General features: G+C 37.8%; 2 protein-coding genes across 2 annotated transcripts in view; one reads left to right on the top strand and one right to left on the bottom strand.

The window, feature by feature from the left end:
* The window catches only part of LOC135197086 (uncharacterized), a 230,264-nt gene extending 213,358 nt beyond the window's left edge, over positions 1 to 16,906 (bottom strand). The window contains exon 1 of the mRNA XM_064224039.1: positions 16,447 to 16,906. The gene's annotated coding sequence lies outside the window, so the exon portion shown is untranslated. The remainder of the gene's footprint in view (positions 1 to 16,446) is intronic.
* Positions 1,140 to 9,568, top strand: LOC135197084 (astakine-like). The gene is made up of 4 exons (XM_064224035.1): positions 1,140 to 1,296; positions 6,938 to 7,083; positions 8,307 to 8,419; positions 9,429 to 9,568. Exons 2-4 carry the CDS (start codon positions 6,939 to 6,941, stop codon positions 9,558 to 9,560), a joined length of 390 nt encoding a protein of 129 aa, XP_064080105.1. The 5' UTR covers positions 1,140 to 1,296; position 6,938; the 3' UTR covers positions 9,561 to 9,568.
* Positions 16,907 to 21,354: the final 4,448 nt, after the last annotated feature.

The raw sequence follows: 21,354 nt of genomic DNA, 5'->3' as shown, positions 1-21,354 counted from the left end.
ATTGTTATTATTGTTGAACGTAAGTTGAATGTAACTATCTAAAGCCCGGACGCAGTGTTACCATACAAAAACACCACAGGCGGATGGACAGATGGAAAAAAACCGAGTATAGATCACCCACATCTGTTTTTTCTGTCTCCTCTCTCCAGCATTGGGAAAATTGATCCCGGTTAAGCATCAGAATACTCAATCGAGTGGTTTACCCAAGTAGCGAGTTATGTGGCTTATTACAATGGATTTCCGGTTGCGACTGGTGTTACGTCGTTGCCTTCGCCTCTCGTCTGCGTTGCGCCACTAGGCCGATGTTTGGTTGTTCCTCTCTTTCTCTGGGCAAGGTTGTGATTATCTGATTACCGCCGCCCATTATATTCCTCTGATGCCTGTAGCCCTGTAGATTTAGCTATGATGAGTGAATTATTCAATGAAGATTCAGTACCCCACAGAGAGGAGGTTTTCATATTTCTTTAAAGTTGTTTCGAGTGTAATATGCGATTTATCAGTATGATGATGCTTATCATACTTTTTACTTTTACTTGTTCATAATTTGCAGATAACATTTTGTATGATTTGCTACGCACAAACATATTTCATCGTTATAAAGGTTATTATTCATACATCTAGGAAATACCAAGCGAGGACAGTGAATTGTTGTGTTCAGTTATCTATCAATTTTTATATAATATTTTTATATTACTACACGCAAACATGTTCCATCGTTGCAGCTGAAATAGTCTTCCCACAAAACGACACCTGAGAAAAGTATGTGAATAACACGTCACGGTGATCTTCCCAAAACTTCTTCATACGCATATCCGTCCTCTCACCTGTGGAAGCTTTCTGCAACGTCCGTGATTCACGTCTACTCCTCTCATCGCCCCGCCCCCTCTCCCCGGCCCACAACACATTCGACGTCTTCCGTCGGGGAAGTCCAGCTGGTTTCGTCAAAGCCGGAGTTCCTTGTCAGTCAATTTCGTTGGTTATATTTGATTTTTATGATGGCACTGTCGCTTTAGGAATAAATAACCACGATGTTTTTTACTGCATGCAGACAAACTTTGGCATTATGAAGAGTTTAGCCAAGCAAATGATCCTAGATAATACCAAAAGAAGGCCCATGGCAGATGCGGCGCCCATCGTCATGGGAATGGTATAAAGGCGAACAGTGCAACCGGTAGGAGGTCAGTCGTGCGCTGGTTGGGCTAGTGATCGAACCACTCTCTGGGACTTGAGAAGGGCATCATCTGTGGACTTCAGCTTGACTAGCATCAGTGGATTTCTCTTTGTCAACTCATTCAGGTTAGAGTTCAACTTCTTTTGTGAATCTAATTTAATGGTGTGAAACTTACAGCTTTTCGTGGGCAAGTTGATGCGGTTTATAATATATTTTCAGTGTTTACTAATTCCGGAGATTAGCCTTTATTTATAAATTATGAGTGCTTGTGATTCCTGGTGTTTAGCAAACCAGACCCTGTCACCGTACTTGACATTTATAACATGAAGCGTTAGCAGATCGATGTTGTTTCAAAGGGACGGTCCACAATTGACTCACATTAGGTGCAATTATTTTGTAAATAGACTTAAGCAACAGATCTCTTCAGCTGGGTAGGTCTGCTGCTAAGGTAAACAAAAGTTACTAGATATATAATGTATATTGATCATGTACTTGTGACTCTTGACATAATTCTGTTTTGGTCGAATATCATTCATGCTGTCGTAACCTCGGCAACTACGCTGCCATTCACATATCCTTCGTGTCTGTGTTATGCAACTTGATTTCCAGTTATTCGGTTTGAGTGACTTTGTTCGCTTTTCCCAGTAGCAAGCACTCGCGCACTTGGAGAGTTCTGATACGGTTAAAACGCAAATGAATGCAGTATGAGAGATAATGAGAGGATCCTGACTTCGAAACGTTCCACTCATTAAAAATACATTTCTTTTTGCCCGACAGTAGCTCCTAAAATCTAAAGAACTTCTGGAGTGACCGGTCAGCAATTGCTCCGCTTCCTTTGAAATATATTTAAAATTAAGACACTGGGAATATTTGCTTATACAACAATCGAAGATTTTGTGATAATACAAATGAAGTAATAGGTTTTTTTTTTATAAAAAAAAAAATATTTACCATATATTGCAATTTTCTTATTCTCATCATACATACTATGTTGCCTTATACTACATTGCATTTATTCACATCATACAATATGATGTTTTACCTTATACTTCTTTGTTGTTATTCACACCATGCATACTGTGTTACTTTATACATTGTAATTATTCACTGTATGCATACTGTGTCACCTTATATTACGTTATTCTTATTCACATCATACATACTGTGTTACCTTATAACAGATTGTTCTTACTAACATCACATATACATATTGTGTCACCTAGTGAGAAGAATATATGGTGTTCAGTCAGGGAGTTATGCTTCGATCTCAGCTGTTGGAATACTAATCCTTGTAAGGTAAAGAACCAATACCGCAGAAACTTGCCACTGATAATCAAAGTTTTCTAACGCTAAACATTTTACATTTTAACAATAAATGACGTAATGGCATTTATGGGGGCAGAACATTTTTAGACTAGTGAATATGTATGACATTTGTGAGACTCAAGTAGCAAGTTTATTTTGCTCGTTACAATGAACTTTGTTATTCCCACAAACATCCGTTTAGAAACAATTATCAAAATTTATTGCCACTTGAAACGAACAATTATTTAACATTATTGCCACTTGAATATTATAATTATTTTCACTTGAAACGAACAATTATTTAACATTATTGCACCCTTGAAAAGAACAATTATCAAAATTTATTGCCACTTGAAACAAACAATTATTCAACATTATTGCCACTTGAAACGAACAATTATCTAACATTATTGCCACTTGAAACGAACAATTATTTAACATTATTGCCCCCGTGAAAAGAACAATTATAAAAATTTATTGCCACTTGAAACGAACAATTATTCAACATTATTGCCACTTGAAACGAACAATTATTCAACATTATTGCCACTTGAAACGAACAATTATTTAACATTATTGCCACTTGGAACGAATATTATCATTATTTTCACTTGAAACGAACAAATATTATCATTATTTTCACTTGAAACGAACAAATATTATCATTATTTTCTCTTGAAACGAACAAATAACTATTTCCAAGGAATTCTTTTGGGGTCTGTACCAAACAGGTATAGAGATATACTTGAATCAGTTCAATCAGTGTATATAACCTCACTAAGTCACGTTAACCTATGTTCCCACAGAAAGTAAATAATTTGAAAATAGCAACTATATGACCGTTGAATGAAATGAACCCCTCTTTTAGCTCTCTTTCTGAGTCATCTTAGTGGTTGAAGAATAATACCCATTCTTTTGTTTTTAAATTTTCTCTAAATTCTCTGTTTTAATAATTAATTGTCTGTTGGAAACTAATATAATTTCCTTTGTTTGCCTTCTTGAACGTGTCATATTACCGACATGCAATATGAGACGATTTGCGCAGCTAAAGAAAATGTGTAATTGCCCTCAGGTTTTTGGCAAGGTCAACGAATGCACTAACAGAAACTCTGTCTTCCATTTAATGCTTCCTTTACCACCGTCTTTCTTTTGTTCCTGACTCTTGGTAAAACTTTCCCTTTATCATGAATAATGTTATGGTAAATGTATTGCTATCAGTATTCTGGGGTCATAGTGATATACTCTCGGTTAACTTTATAGGTTTCAAAATACGTATTCTTTCACCCAATTTAAAAAAAAAAAGTAGAGTACGGATTTCTGGGATGATATTACGTTCAATGGAATATCTTGGATGCAAAGAATATGAATATGAAATGCTTTTCTCCTCTCCCCTGCCCTTTTTTTTTTTTTTTTTTTTTACATGACTTCATAGTTAAAGCCCGTCAGCTAATGGTGTTGCAATTGCCTACTAATAATCTAGTTCGTGGATTTGTATTCTTCGAAAATTACGCTCAAAAGAATTCATCCGCAAAATTCTAATATTCTTTTTCATTAACTGAAGGAACAGGCTGAGAAGATATCACCTTACTTCTCTTGTTAGTTTGGCATGATGATACGCTATGAATGTCACCGTAATTAACATAATAAAAGATAATGAACATAACAAATGATTAACAGTCACTTTAGCTGGTTTCTAAACAGCGAGAACCACAACACACTCATCACAGAACTCGTGTGACGGTGAAGAGGATCTCTCCTGGAGTCATTAGTGAAAATAACCGATGCGATGATAATGACAATTATTGTAGTTATATCGTAAGATGCATAAATACCAAATACATCACAGGTGCTGTAGGCCAGTATCTCCAGACAGCGTTAACCACAACAGACATTAAATCACCTCATATCCTGTCGTTATCTCGGCTGAATGAATTACGCAAGGTATCCTCCAATTCTTCGGAATTTGGTCGAAGCGAAGACCTTGGGAAGCGATCTGTATCCTGAGTAGCAGGAGAGATCCCTGGATGACTTTGTACAGAGGCGTGATTAACATCGAGGTGAGGTGAGGTGGCCATGCGTTCTTCAGAGAAGACGAGGGAGAAGAACAAAGATGCAATCTTCATTGTTTCATTTATATACTTCTTTTTATTTGTTGTTATTTCCCCACGCGTTCTTCTTCCTTTTCTGAATCTTTATTGAATGAAGGTCTAAAGAATATCGCGTGGTACCGATTAATAATCATCAGCTGTTCTGACTGAAATGGAGAAAAAGGAGCAGTGGCGCATTATCCAATAGGCTAATTAGGGGCCCCAAAGCCTTGGAGTGCCCCCCGACCCCAAAGTCGCGTGGCCTGTATATTAAAAATTGTGTAACTGCAAAAATGATTGACTTCATATATATATATATATATATATATATATATATATATATATATATATAAATATAAATATATATATATATATATATATATATAGATATATATATATATATATATATATATATATTATATATATATATATATATATATATAAATATATATATATATATATATATATATATATATATATATATATATATATATATATATATATATATATATATATATCATCTATACCCTTAGCCTATAGGGGCTCCAAAGAGTCTTAATCCGGCACTGCACAGAAGACATGATAACTATGCGGTTTGTTAACTGGCCTATGTTTCTCCTCAGTCTGTCCGCTTATCTATCTAGCCTAATAATCTCGCCTAGGCTTGATATTTCAAGCAAATCTTTAAAACCTAGCATAAGAAAACCAACGCAAATCGCTGAATCTATCAAACATTTCCAAGCAGAAAAAGCTCTCTTGTACGAGAGATTGCCAATTAGGTGATGGCGCATCACGAGGGATGAAAACGATCCTTTTCCTGCTGCTGGCAGGATGCTGGGCTATTTAAGGGATTTAAAAGATTTAAGCCCTTTAAGGGGTGGATGACGACCCCTACAACGGTTGAATGAGGAAGGGATATGGCGACGCGTGGTCACTTGGGATAGGGCAGTGACTCAGAACTATTTCAACAAACGACAATGTCATTGTTACTATTTGATATTGAAATTAAATAATAAACACACACAGACATATATATGCACATATATTCATATACATTGTGTGTGTGTGTGTGCGCGCATGACAAAAAGAAAATAGAATGATACCAAAGCAAAATATAGATTCTACAATTCTTAAGCTTGCATTCATGGTAAGGGGCGCATATTTTCGTGAAAAATTTCTATACTTTATTAGAACGAACAGCTAATATTAGACTTCCCTTCCTGAATAGTTCCTGCTATAATACTACTGCAAATGGGTGAACATGACTTACTTTTTTTATATCCTTTAGATTAGTAATATTTAATACTCAGATACAGACGACCGACGTCCGTATCTTAATCTAAACCTACAAGATGCAAGTGGTGAGGAAAAACATTTTAAAGAATAAGATGGTTTTACCTCACGATAGCAATACTTAACTTGTTTGTATTATGGGTGCTACAACAGCACGTGTAGATGCACCAGACCGCTAAGATTTGTTGCAAATTTGGTGTTGCATGTTTTTAGTTCTTCCCCCCATCAACCCCCGCCTTTTTTTTTTTTTTTTACCTTTGACAAGGCAGGAACGTTAATCTTACATTTAACGCTCCTCCTTTATCCGGAATTAACGGAAGAATTCCAGGAAAGCAATAAAACCAAATATGGACACTTGCCAGAAACTACAATTTGACTCTTCATTTCCCACCTGAGACAGCTTGTAAACCTTAGGCTTCTTCATGTTACCTCTGATTAATGGCACATGGTAAATTCACAATATTATTTTTTATACTTTCTTCTTTTATCGAAGAATACATAGATGGGTCATCATATTATTCACGAGTAATCAGTCATTAGTAGTGAGTCATTACTCTCCACAGGAATGACGTCCTGTAGCAGCTACCCTTGGGCGTTACTTGTCACACCCAAACCTAAGGTTTGACAGTGGATGGGAAGGAGTGATGGCTTCGCCATAGATTCTGAATTGTATGTTTTTCGAGAACCTACGGCAGTAAAAGATTACTTTCTGACATTTTAAATGCATTGCATGGAAGCTACAAGTTCTTTATTATTATTGTCATCAACTTGGTCGCTATGAAGAAAACTCAGACGAACCCAGGTAGAAGAAATATTCGCTGAAAAACCCTTAATCTACGACTTACTTTAAACAGAGACATATCCTCATTTAGAATTCATTACATCGTTCCTCAGAAAGTTGCTCCGTAAGAAATCAAGTCTTGCTCTGCTCTGTATGAATGTTTAGTGTAAATTGATGTCGCTGTTTTCTTTCTTTTAGGTTCACATTCGTAGAGGGACAAAAACCCTTAGTAATTATGAACTAGACTCAGTTCTGGCATTTAATATAGCAACTGTATTGATGATTTCATTTAATTTCCAGGATGTGCATTTACCGCAAGATGTTTTCGGCTGTGGTGGCGGCCTTGATCGTCGTCATGTGGACGGACAGGCAGGTCTCTGCAGTCCCTTCCTTGCCTGAATGTAAAACTAGCAGTGACTGTGGGCCCGACGCTTGTTGCTTAGTCGGTAAGGTTAAAATCTAAAACATTTTGTAACAGATTTGACCCGTGAAAATCAAATATTTTCAAACAAGTTTCAAGATAATAACGAAAGAATATTTCTTGTGCATAACTTTTTTCGGGTTAACAGATTCGGATGTGATTCAGAAAACAGAAGAGAATCAAGACAGCTGATGTTTACTTGCTGTGACGTCACCAGTGACGTCCTGCCTATTAATCTACTTTGTTTATGAAATTCGAGTCTCATTCGTTTGTATGGGTTATATTATATCGGAGAGCGACTAGCTCGAAAATATTAAGGAAAAATCAAAATGTTTCATGTTCGATGATAATCAAATTTTTCCCGAAATCATTTTCTCATTTTAAGTCGCACAAAAGTTTTCATACTGTCAGTATTCTTTTATAAAATCTTATATATATATATATATATATATATATATATATATGTATGTATATATATATATATGAATAATTATCACATCGAACCGTGATCCATTTATATATCAATTCAAGCTACAATGTCCTTTAATATCTAAATTCACTTTACCTCCCAAATGATATATTTTCATATATGTACCGAAGGGGAATTTTTTAATTGATAATAATTTCGTCCCCCCATGGGATCGAACCACCGTCCAAGTGGACGGGGACGAAATCAGGACAGTCAGTGACGCTATCCAATCAGCCAACAGAGACGCTATAAGTTCATATCGATTCTGACCTTACAAATCACCCTCGACCTGGGTGCTTTCGTAATTAGAATCGATATGAAACCCCGTCTACCATGTTGGCCAATTCGAGCGTTTGACAGCACGTAGCCTTTTGTTATGAATAATTATCACATCGAACCGTGATCCATTTATATATCAATTCAAGCTACAATGTCCTTTAATATCTAAATTCACTTTACCTCCCAAATGATATATTTTCATATATGTACCGAAGGTACATATATGAAAATATATCATTTGGGAGGTAAAGTGAATTTAGATATTAAAGGACATTTGTAGCTTGAATTGATATATATATATATATATATATATATATATATATATATATATATATATATATATATATATATATATATGAGAATTGGAGTCTTGATTTCAGACCACAGCTGGTATCATTGCGCGCCCTAACTGACAAATTATATAATTATTGTCGATTATCTACAATCAGCTGCTTAAATTACGATCCTTTTCGACAACGTTTTCTTTCTCTTTGCCACAGGATTCGACCGCTACAGCTTCCCCCGATGCGCCCCCAGGGGAAATGTTGGGGACTGGTGCCGAATCCAAAATTCCCCAAGGGAGATGACCCTGGGTTATCCTAACGGCCTTGTGGTAGGATTCTTGATTGACTTTTCTTGAACTATGTCACTTCTTTTGAGAGAGAATTGTTCTCTAGGATTTCTTAATTTTAGGATAAAAAGGGGATATCATTTTAACGTTAAATTTTGTACATAATGTAATTGCAATAACCGCAGTGTCCTAACGGCCTTTGTGGTAGGATTCTTGATTGACTTTTCTTGAACTATGTCACTCCTTTTGCTTACAAATCCATATATGGTGTTTTCAAAAGCTCTCGACGAGAATGAAATCTATTGCCAATATTTGGTCAAATCTAGTTATTCGTGTTGTTTGTTATCTTACTGAGGTAGTTATTTTGCTTTTTTTTTATAATGCAAGAAGGCCACCAAGAGCCTCCACATTTGAAAAAAAGGGATAAGAAAATAGATAACTAAGTAGATAAACGAAAAACTGCTATTGAAAATAAATGAATAATCAACACTGCAAAAACGATACTGGCAAAGGTAACTTGAATATTTTTGAGTTTTGCCTTTAGAAAAGGAACTAAAGATAACTATTTACATGCCGCTGTAAGGTAGCCTTGGCGAAAGGGTTTAAAGATTCATTATCGTGCCATGGCAACCTATCAGTGAGAAATCAGACGTAGTACTGATGATGGGTGGGTAGGGAAAACCTCTATAATGAAGTCTTCAATCTCGCTGGAGTTGAGGTTATGGTGACACAGTATCTTCTCCAATTACTGAGAAACATTTTATAGAAGGCAGGGGCTGTTGCTACATATTTTGAACAAAAGTGAAATTTCATAAGTATCAAATAGTTATTCAACTTTTGTTACACTGTCTTTCATTCCTGTCCTATATTCTGCTATGGCAGTTAAAAGTGTAACATGATTTATCAAGTACCTTGCCTTCGCATGAAATAACTCCTTTTTATCCAATAGTTTCCCAATGTTTTGGCAAATTTCTCCTCGTTTATTTGCATCATTTATTGTTTCTGTAGACATTTTCTATGAGTTTAGTCACAAAGCTTCTCCTTCTTGCAGCTCGAACTCCAAGAGGCCTACCACGGATTCTGCCCTTGCCGCTCCGGCCTTGCCTGCTCCAGAGCAACTCGCCAGTGTGCCAGGCCGGAGCTGTCCGGCGACGACAACTCACTCCAAAACGTCTCGGAGTAATGCCCGGGAGAGGGTTGTGGATATGAGCCCAGACAGAGCAACTCTAGGGGACAGGCTGCTGCTCGCAGAGTTCTTGAACCTAAAAAGAGTCGCTCGGTCTTGAGCTATTTTTGTATACCTTGGTCCTATTTAATCTACGTGTACCTGCCTCCCTAGGCCCCTGGATCAGTGTTTGAACGGGGATGTATTTACAGTTCTCATATGCAGTATTTCCTATTTATGGTTAAGAATTTTATGCGCACAAATAACGAGTCGTTTTATATCAAAGCTGCAAAGAGTTCTGAATTCGTACGCAACAGAACTCGAGTTGAATCAAGACGTTGAAGTTCTAGGATGTCTATTGGAACATTTCACCTGAAATACTGGACACAAGACCATTTTTCATTAACAAAACCCACATCGTTCTCAATATCGTTATTACGATCAGTCTTCGGAAGTCAGTCTCTCAAAACATTCCAGGAGGAGCGTTTCCTGTCACTCAGACTGCGTGAAACTTAGGAGACAATTTATCATCTTTCTCTTTAACCAGTGAACCTTCATGAAATCGAAACTCTATGGTACTTTCTATAATCATCAGAATTAATGTTTGCCTCTTCCTTTATTTCTCAAGCTCAACAAAGAAGGAAAAAAAATTGAAACGAAACGTAATTTTGAAGAGAGGAATGCAGCAGTTATAGCGTTCTGGCCTTGTGGGACATATTCAGGGCTACCTTTAGTTTATCTCGAAGCTTTTGCATAATATTTCCTCGCTAATACTGTTTTACATTTGCAGCAAGAAGAACGTACGTTATTCGTGTGCACACCATTACGCTTGAGGCTTTACAGTTGAACTCTGTCTCATTAATACATGCATTTATGCAGGCTGCGATTGGCTATTCTTGTACCAAAGACGGCCTATTTGGGCATTTTGTTAATTATTTATAAGAGAATGAATAAATCTTTAATGATCTTCGTGATTTTTTTATCCACTAGACGAAAGCGTACATATAATCCTTAGCCAATTATAATCACACGTGAATGATTCACTTTGAGGATAAAGTCCCTGTTTTTAAAAAGTCAAGAATTGATTTCAGAAACATTAATCTTGGATGATTCTCCTTCTTCTTTATTCTAAAGAATTCTGTTTGTCCATCATTGATAAACACTAATGTCATTCACTAAATATAAAATGTGAATACCCATATGAAACGGGTACTTGGGCACTAAGGAAAAATGAACGAGAGATATCTATCATCTATTAAACATTACCAGCTCCTATAAACCGTCCAGGGAGCCTGGCGAAAGTCAGAAATGCCCCCTCTCCTTCAAATCTACCTACCTACACACACACACATATATATATATATATATATATATATATATATATATATATATATATATATATATATATATATATTACACACACACACATTATATATATATATATATATATATATATATATATATATATATATATATATATATATATATATGCACCAAAGTAGTTTCTCCCGACAGGAGCTGTCATCAGAGAAAAGCAAAAAGGCAGTCAGTGGCCCCTATGAAAAATGTCACAATGAAGATTGTGAATTAAAAACATGGTACAATTAAACAAGAATAACATTTCACCACGGAGTTTGACTAACCGTGAGAGAGAGAGAGAGAGAGAGAGAGAGAGAGAGAGGGAGGGGGAAGGGGGGGGGGCGTTCGCTAACCTCGAAATAGAGGACGGAAATATGTCTCTTGGGTGCTCTCATGTCTCATCGTATGAGGACTGTTTCCTGACCAGCGAATGCGCCTGTGGTTAAAGGTGACTGATACTTCGAAAAATACAGCTTAACCCACACTAACTTGGGCGCTAATTTTAGCCTGATAAAGAAATTTGTTCACCTCGGACCCGTCCTTAACTTAGCTTTTAATTATTGTTTAGCTTAGCTTTTGCATTATGGTCTTTTGTACTACTATGAGATTCAGGGCCTCTGTAACACGGTTTTTTCGCAATAACTTTTTATCTATGCATTTCATAAATATAACGCTTATTCACAATACATATTATATCTACACATAAATTTTGACTGTATTCTGCAGTACGTACGTTGAATAAATTTGGTACTTAGCTATAATGTAAAAGTGACTTTTTTTGAAGACGGGCCAACTTACTCAAAGAAAAGGTTTCGAACGCACTCGTTACGTAACTTATGACAGCATTTCTTCCCTCTTTCTCGATGGGTGATTGGCTATACGTAACGAAGGCTAAACCTCTGGCAACAATGGCATACAAATTTAAATACAAGCAAAGCAGTTCACCTTTATGAGCTCTGGAACCTCTCCACTGATAATTGTCATAATGAACAAACCAACAAAATATGTTAATAAATACAAAAACACTTCGATTATTAGTCTAACTCCCAAAATAGGTTTCCTAAGAAATTACAGTCTACTTTATAGGTCACAATCAGATTGACAAGATGTAGGGAATAGTTGGTAATTTTCAAAAACATAGTAGACAAGCTTGATTTGATAACTGCTATATCCAATGTTAAGCAATTTTTATTTATTGGCTATCTACCTATTTACTGAAAAAAAAAAATAGCCATACTGTGTATTGGCTTTAAACCTTCACCAGTAATTATCGTCAGAATGATGACTTCATGAGGCTCCACCCACTTTCGTCTCGTTATAATTCAGGATAACACTGAAGGCTACCATGGGCATTGTTGGATTAGAAAATTTAACTTCTGGCTATAAAAACTAATTTCTCGAGTAGTTGTACGAAGTGCTAAATGATCCTCAAGGATCCCAGCAGTTGGCCTAAATGTTTAATTCATGTATATTACTGCTATACTGTTGTGGCAATACTGCTACAGTAGTATTACTACACTAGCACTGATACCCCATCCACATCTATGTATCGTTCCGCCATTCATAAAGTCTTTGGGTTTCAGAGCCGATGGAGTTTCTGTCTGGTGGATGGGCGGGGCAACATTTCGTCAAAAGGTGTTTACCTTGCTTATGTAATGAATGTTTTTCGACTCTTGGCTCGTAATCATTGGCCATGGCGTCTGCTAGATCATTTTTACTCTATAAAAATTAAAACTATCGGGTTTAGGTTATTAATAATGCTGACAAAATTTGTGTAGTTGTAAAATATACATATGTCAATTTTCAGCTACATCCGATGCTTTGACAAGAAGCAAAGTCCAAAAAACCGTGTTACAGAGACCCTGAATCTCATAGTAGGTTAGTTTGAATGGTTAACAGTGTGGTACTCTTGCTCCTCACTAACCAAAGTCTGCAACAGGCTAAGTCATGACCATCATCTCCTGCTGTCATGACTACCAAACCGTTAATTAGACATCCACAATACCTCGATTACTCTTGAAGTATTCCTCGGTTATTTCAGAAAAATAAAACGTTTAATTCCTTTAGCTTAGGGGCAGGGTAAGATTACATCTCAGCTGTATGAGGTGGTTGAAGAAGCAGATTTGGGAATATGACGTTAAAGAGAATTTGGCTTGTTATCTACGCGTCACCTACTCCGCAGGGGTATAGTAGATTCACATCAAGCGTGCATTTGATGTCTAGGCCAGTCCCTTACGACGCTCCTGATTGACTGTTGATAAGCCACTCACAAGCCTGGAAACTCTCAGTCTCTCTCGAGAGTTCACATGGGTAGGATTTATGTTCCAACTCTCCTGAGGTATACGTCTTTCAGGAGAAGTGTAATGTACATCCTTCATATATGAACTCTCGAGAGAGACCGAGTTTCCACTTTCCAGCCCTGTGATTGGCTTATCAACAGCCAATTAGGAGTGTCGTAAGGAACTGGCCTAGACGTCAAATGCAGGGTTGATGTGAATCTACCATAGTACCAAACATGACGGGATCAAAGTATTATGTACATCCATTTCTATATTGTGTGGTCGACAAACTATGTTAAAAAACGATATCTTCGTGCGCCCGTCTACTTTACATTTACCATGCCGTTTTTAGTTTTAGCACCTCGGGGTAGGTGACGCGTAGATAACAAGCCAAAGTGGCACCGTGAAAGTAATAGCAAAGATGAGCCGTTTTGAACATTACAGCCTTCTACGTAGCACGTTGTCCTGATAACAACACTCTAGCAAGTGAAAAGTGGGAAATGTCTGTAATTATGCGGTAACTTCACAAATGAGATATAAAAGTCTTCATTGGTTAAAGTAATAATGGAGCAATGTGTTACTCAAGAAAACTCTTCGTCTAGTAAGAAGAACGTTTTTGTATCTAGACCGTGCTACCGGGAGACCAGACAGATCCCCAAGACTGACAAGTATGATTAAGATAAGGAAAAGTTACCCTTGCACTTTTGGGACACCGTTGGGGGAGCGCTCACTCCCGACGGCATAGCTTTATGGCGAGCGCGGTAGTAGTACTGTAGTATTCCCCATTTTACAACTCCTAATATCCATCTGGTCGCCCAGTGAAATTTTCTTAAAATATGCACTGGCGTAAAATATTACATAACCGGCTGGTAGATAGCCGCGAGACAGAGATCAGATTGGGACTTATACAAAACAGTTGTCTTTGCCGTTAATATGTAAATGCATCGTTTATCGTCAATTTGTACTATGTATATTATTCCAGAAGGAGAAAACCCTGCAATTATCAGTGATCGCTCACGATTTATTTCTTTTTATTCCGTCTTGGCTATCCTAGTTTAAAGTGATGGAACAATAAAGCAAGTTATTTCATACAAGAAGTGTCCCCAGCAGACAACAGGAAAAATGAAACATCGAAAAACTTACCTTAACAATCTAAAATATAAAAAAGAATAAAAATTGCATACCAATACATCTGAAAATCAAGAAAAATGCGAGGTAGGAAACTTAAAGAAAAAAAAAATGCACGTCATCAGGGAATACGTACATGTATTTCACACTTACGTAAATATATATGGAATGGCTTACATGGGCAGTGGATTTTTTTTAAGAACGCGGTTAAAATTGACGTTGGGCTAACCGGCTACCTTTCAAAGTCTTAATAAACCTAATTCAAATTAGAAGGCAATTACGCACTGGTTACTATAGTAGATTCACATCAACCGTGAATTTGATGTCTAGGCCAGTCCCTTACGACGTTCCTGACTGGCTGTTGATAAGCCAATCACAGGGCTGGAAACTCTCAGTCTCGCTCGAGAGTTCACATAGGCAGAATGTATGTTCCACCTCCCCTGAAAGACGTATACTTCAGGAGTGGTTGAACGTAAATCCTACCCATGTGAACTCTCGAGAAACTGAAAGTTTCCAGCCCTGTGATTGGCTTATCAACAGCCAATCAGGAGCGTCGTAAGGGACTGGCCTAAACATCAAATTCACGGTTGATGTGAATCTACTATTTCTTGTTCTTCCCAGCTTTAACCCATTTTTATATGGGGTCGCCGTTATGAATGAGTCGTCTCCATCGATTTCTATCCTGTGCATCGTTCTCGTCAATAACTTTCCATAACAAATCTTCCCCTAAACAATCACCCATCTCTTTCTTGGCCTTCCCTTCTTCCTTCTACAATCACGATATAGAAACTACTATGTCGTGGGCACAATGATACAATCGAAAAAGACCGTACTAGCAAGAAAACGAGACAGCAGGTGGTGCTTTCGAGGCTCAATATAATATAGATGATAGATCGCAAAAAATTCATGAGACTCCATTTCGATTTCGACTAGGCTTACTGTAATAAAGATGAAAACTATTTCTTGAGTAATACATGCAAATGCTTATACGTACATACAAATAATCATCACACCATCGTATTTAATTCATGAACATGCCGATCTATATCGACAATATAACCAAGGTCCTAATTAAAACAATACTAGCACGCGAATGCCTAACTTGTAACAGTCTATACTTAGGATAAACGCAAACAAACGATGAGTTGTAAAACATCATTTATCTCATTGTAGGTAAATATAAAGACATGTGGCTATGTGATCGCGAATAAATTCTAATGATTTCTTGCATATAAATTGCAAGAGTAGGTTAATGTTCGAAGTAGCAAGGAATGCTGTGGTCTAACGGGCTGTTGTCTTCACCCTAGGGGAGGTGAATGAATACCCACTGCAGCATTGGATAGGGGGATGGAAATTTCAGTTAATGCATGGCATGGCGGCAATTGGTAATGTGGTTTTCTTTATAGAGTACTCAGTATATTTATTATTTTCTTGGGCATGCAAATAATTATAATAGCCCAGTGACTGGGCACTGTCGGGACAACTTAGACAAAGAACTCTTTGAAGAAAAGTTTGACATCCCATTCAGTTCCAGTCATCAATTGCTGATGACAGTAAAATAAACCGCAAAATTAGTGCGAATCAGTAGCATAGGCCTAGCTCCACTGGTCCATGCTTCTCAGTTTTTTTTTTTTTTTTTATTCACGGACGTAACCATTACTTTGTCATCATAATAAAGTTATTTCTATATATATACAATCAAACTGTACGCAGCATTAATTTTGAATGACAAGAAAATCTCATGGTTTGAACAGTATGAGCATTGGTCTAGATGAATTAAAATTATTGAAAGCTCATCGTTCGTTTGTTTGACATGAGTAGAATGTTTGATACAAGCTCTTCTCGATATAAACTGGCATGGTTATGATCTATATGAAAAATAAGCCAACGATATCGGAAACGCGGATTGTCAGCCAATCACGTGGTAGGCCTATACATGGGCATGCGTGGATGGGGAGGTGAAATGAAACCGACTACTATATACTATCTAACTACTGCACGTTTAATGCTTTGGTCTGTTGGACTAACTACAATAATTAAAGATTGACTACTGTCTTTAAAATCAGAATGTAACTAAAACTCTGCAATGGAATGAAAGATTTACTTTCAGAGTGAGGGTAAAGTTCCACTAAGCTTACCTAGGCCTGTTGTGGAGCAAGGGAGCTCTTTCATTTCTTGATCACCAACATCAATTCGGAGCACTAAGAATGATCAACGGCAGTTCCCGATCTCTTCGATGCTTCGGCTATTTCCCAGCTCTTAAATAGGCAATGCTTTTATGTTTTAGTCAATGTATCCTTTGTGGTTGATTGGTCTTTCTCCATATATTTACTTTTCAAATAATATTCCTCGTCCCTTTGTCACTGTAGGCTACTATTTAGGCTTAACTTTCCAAAATCAAGGGTTTTCTGTGAACTCCCTCGAAAAATCTTCATCACTCGATGTTGAAACTTCTGTGCACACAAGCCTTGCACCATCTAAAGTTGTTAATAAGTACCTGAAAATTATTGCTACACAAATCCACACACGTGAAAACTTTGCGATATCGAAAGTAAATTGGAAGTTAGCGGCCCTGAACCTGGCGTTGGTGGACATACACACACACATCTATGGATACACACATATAGCATGTCCGATTACCTGTAACGGTCCTGACTCCGCCCACATTTGTGGCACGACGGTGGCCTTCATACGTTCGCAATCAAACTTATTTGCGATTCTGGTGATAATTTATAATGGTAGCAGCGTGAAAGGAGACTGCTGGGCTACGGGGTTTATACTTTAACAACTTTCTTTTGCTTTCAAGCAATACTTACCAGAAAAGAACTTAACGGAGTTATGCACGCAAGGTGATGTGTTTTTGCTTTAGCTGACTGAATTTGGAAGGAATTCGAGAAACCATAACTGGAGACTCTAGGTTTTGTTGGTTCCTGCTTATTTCGCCTGTATAGCAAAGACTTCTTGACAGTGTAACATTAAAAGTTTTAGCTTCATTATCAGGACACCGTAATTCTCACATATAACTGAACGACATCTAATAGCGTACGAGGAAGAAAATTCTTCTCAAAGGTAAGACACTCAAATGGCTTCCACTAAAGGTTTCAGGGTGAACGTAGCAAGCGTTGAGGAAAGGAACTAGACATGACATATGTCAACTAAGGATCCTGTAGAAATAGATCTAATAACAGTAATGGAAACCGTAGACATATGTATAATAAAAGGCCGTGCTGTCAGGGTAGATTATAATAAAAATGAACTTTCCGTAGATACTAAAGCTTTGCTGCTACTCCAGCAGTACCCAAGACTTGTTCTAGAGAGAGCATCGAGGAACACGGAAAGTTGGCTAACGTCTTTCTCTTTCTCACTTTCTACTTTCGTTTGTTGTTTTGTAATTCACAATCGTTTAATGCGACAGCAGGTTTAGAAAAAATAATAATTACGACGTTTTCTTTCCTTGTGCATGTTTTAATCAATAGTTGTCAGGCTACTCTTGATTCCCCTTACCCTGATTATAAGTCTAACACTCGTATTTCATTTCGATTGTTAATTAAATGGACAAATGTATTCAATTTCTTATTATCGAAACTCTAACGACGTTAATATTGGTAAAGAATGGGAAATGGTCATGAATTTTTTACATATTGTAGGTATTATTATAAAATTTTGTGATGGCAGTGGTGAACTTTGTCACAGACAAGGGAAAATACTACGTATATAGGCCTATGTATAGTTTTTACCAAAGTTAATTCAAAGATGAAGTATATATGGGTGAATGGATGGTTATGTTATATATCAAGAATTTTTGCCTGGAAAGTATTAATCAAATTCCGATTTCAAAGACGAATCGGTGCTTTCTCTTCTTGTGTATGTACGAGTGTGTGTGCGGATGCTACTTTGACTTTGGTTTTATAGCATCACCTCTGAGGTGATAGTACTAAACCGGATGGAAGGTCAGTGGATGCCATGCTTGGTACTAGCCCCTCAGAGATCAAAGATATCGTTTCATAATATAATTTGTTGACCACACAATATAGAAAAGGGTGTATATTGTCGGGAATTTTCTCGACTTTTATTATATGATTCGTGCCCGGATGTTCTGGGCAGATGACAAGGCCTTGAGGAGGCGCGCACTCTAAAACTCTTAGGGCGAGATACAATAAAATTTGGTCAACATAACAATTTTATTACGAAAAAATAAACATTTAAATACACTAACAGTACACCGAAACTAAAGTTCCTAGCAGAATTCCACAGTACACGCAGTTTCGTACTGCTTTCACGCAGTCAATACAAATAAACTGAAAACTTTCTGGCTTTCTTATGGGGTAGCACATAGGGTCTTTGATGTCACGTGCCGACAAAACTAAGTTCATAACTGGACGAAAAATCTGCACAATTCGAGACCCATAGACTCAATATCACAAACATATAACATCCTTGCACTGACAGCTTTCTTTTGCTGCATAAATCGAATCCCTCATCGCAGGGATGGCACATATATACGTGGATAAAGTTAACTTACTGTTAAGACGGAATTCGACCTAGCAAATGCATGGCGACAGCTTGGAGTCGGAGAATTGAGAGACACACAAATTTCTACGGTACTTACACGAATCAGATTCTGGGCAGGAATGACTCGTCCCTTCGCCCTTCTTCAAAGGAAACTTACGCTTTCCCGCGTGAACTACAGAATCCTTGTAGTTCAAGCGGGAATCATTGATTATTTCGACATTACGTATATTACTAAATCTATTTTATTCTTGAATGTGAAATACGACTGTTACGTTATTATTTAAGATCAAGGAATTGACTTAAAGTTCTGGCTGAAGGCCGTAATCTGCAAATTCTTTAATGACTATGGAGTCCTTGGCTCCAAATCTATACATAGATAATTTATCTCTCACTAGTGATCAGCGAATTATATTTGTTAATGAAAATTCATAACGTCTTCTTTTCTATAAGACGCGCTCCTTCCCCGCCATGCATTTAGGAATTGCGTCAAACTGTCGTGTATTGGACAGCTTTCTGTTCAATGAATCGCCCGCGAGATCCCTCAGTCTTGCCCCAACTTAACGCAACACTTGTGAAGTTAAATGGCGGGGATTTCGAATGATCAGTTCGAAATTTACGACATATATATATATAATGCTTTGATCCCCGAGGGGCTAATACTAAACGACGGCTAATTGAGGTCCGCCTTGTTTAGTACTATAATATCATCTTGGAGGTCTGTCCCTAATTTGTTTATAGGCCAATCTCTCTAGTCTATACCAAGATTTAAAGCTATTAAGGAAAATTTAATTTCAAATTCGAAATGTCTCTTTCTAGATCAGCATTTTGTATGCTTTACAATGCGAAGGTTTCTCCCTCACTCTTGTTCCGGTTTGTATTGTCTTGGTGCTTTTTCTTATCTAATTTGATGATGCTAAAAGAGAAACTGAAGTATTCTTATAATTAGACATAGAACATGATCAAAAGAAAGTGTTCTCTCTCTCTCTCTCTCTCTCTCTCTCTCTCACACACACACACACACACACACACACACATTACCGTATGAAAATTCTTTCCTTTATATGTATGCTCATTTTCCCACCTGTCTGTTTTAAACATCCGTCATTGTCATATCCAACTTTTTTTTTCGTCTTGCCCTTTCATTTTCAGTTATTGCCTTTGAAATTTCATGAGAAATCGAGTGAAAGAACGAAATATGTGATGATTACGTTCTAAAGGAAACTGTAATATCACGGTTTTTTAAAAACCAGCGAGGACGAGGAGTATGACACTATGTGGCGCTGCAAACACACACACACACACACACACCCATGCACAGCTCGATACAGTTGTAAGATTTCACGAGTATTCTATAGCAACCACATTTCTGGGCTCAGCTCGTGTCGGCCTGTGAAATATCCTTAAGATCATTATTTCTAGGTAAATAACCTAATAATTACCAGAGAAAAAATAAAATCAAGAAAATGTCAGTAAAACTGACTCGCTCACTCTATAAAAGAAGTGTCGGTATGGTAACAGGGGCGAGTGAGATCACTACCACGAACCATTTGCCATTTAGACATTCCACCTCAAAATCCCCACCTGAGAGAGCCGATCCCAAAGGGAGATGCGCCCGCTACTACTACTACTACCGACGCCAAGCAGAGCGCAGCGCCTCTAGTGGCCATCCTTTGTCATTAGCTCAGCTACAACACCTGTGTTTTTTCTTTCTCGTGTTGTGTTCGCTAATTTTGAGGTTATTATCCAAGATGGAACGCGCTGCTATCGCCACGGCTAAGTTAATGCCCGAAAGGTTAAGATTTTGTATTTTTCTCTTCCAGGGACCAGTATTTTCCATTTTTTAGGTCATATACGGTCTCCCGGTTGACTCGTGGCGGCCATGTGCCTCCTCGTATTTAAGATTTCCTGGTCTCCTATACTGGGACGTCTTATCCTTCATGGGCTCTTATTGCGTTCATCTTATATATTACATCGTATTTTAGAATTTAGGATCCACAGCCCATACCTTTTACCCGTTATTTTCTTGGTTTTGGTATTTAGGGCTATACTGTTTTCCCCAGTCCAGCATCCCAGCTTTTGCTCTTCATCGGCTACAGCTGGCTCCGAGTGGTCGTCTGGTCTTCGGATCAGTTCGCCTTCTCCTGGGCTTCTTTCTCTCTTACTCGTGTGTTCCTTCTATTCTTTTACGATGTATTTACTTATTATTTATGTAGTGTTATTTTATACAGTGTTATTTAATGTTAGGCTAGCTTTAGGCGCCCAGTACCATGCGTTGGTACGGTTGGGTTCACGTGGTCTCTGCCTAGTGGTTGTGTTGCTACCGCACGCTGGTCCACCCTCGATCATGTGCGCCCATGGGCGCCTTACCCTCTCCCTTCCCTCCCTTCCACATGGCAGGGAGGGGTCTGGCTGGACCTCCTCGGTTGTCATGACAACCATTTAGCCTACTTCCCTCTCTCTCTGTAGAGGCCCGAGGAGGTCCAAGCCAGCTGGGTGCGTGGGTGACCACTCATAGTCGCGGGTACTGGTGTGTC

Source organism: Macrobrachium nipponense, chromosome 18, assembly GCF_015104395.2.
Source record: "Macrobrachium nipponense isolate FS-2020 chromosome 18, ASM1510439v2, whole genome shotgun sequence".
NCBI classification, from domain to species: domain Eukaryota; kingdom Metazoa; phylum Arthropoda; class Malacostraca; order Decapoda; family Palaemonidae; genus Macrobrachium; species Macrobrachium nipponense.
The sequence above is the reverse complement of the archived record's forward strand: the minus strand, read 5'-3'. Positions and strand labels throughout refer to the sequence as shown.

What these genes read in the sequence shown, in the direction of transcription:
- LOC135197084 (XM_064224035.1), top strand. Translation starts at nt 6,939, where the DNA reads ATGTGCATTTACCGCAAGATGTTTTCGGCTGTGGTGGCGGCCTTGATC. An exon ending in CGACGCTTGTTGCTTAGTCG is followed by an intron (nt 7,084 to 8,306) that starts GTAAGGTTAAAA and finishes TCTTTGCCACAG; the next exon opens with GATTCGACCGCTACAGCTTC. An exon ending in GTTATCCTAACGGCCTTGTG is followed by an intron (nt 8,420 to 9,428) that starts GTAGGATTCTTG and finishes TCCTTCTTGCAG; the next exon opens with CTCGAACTCCAAGAGGCCTA.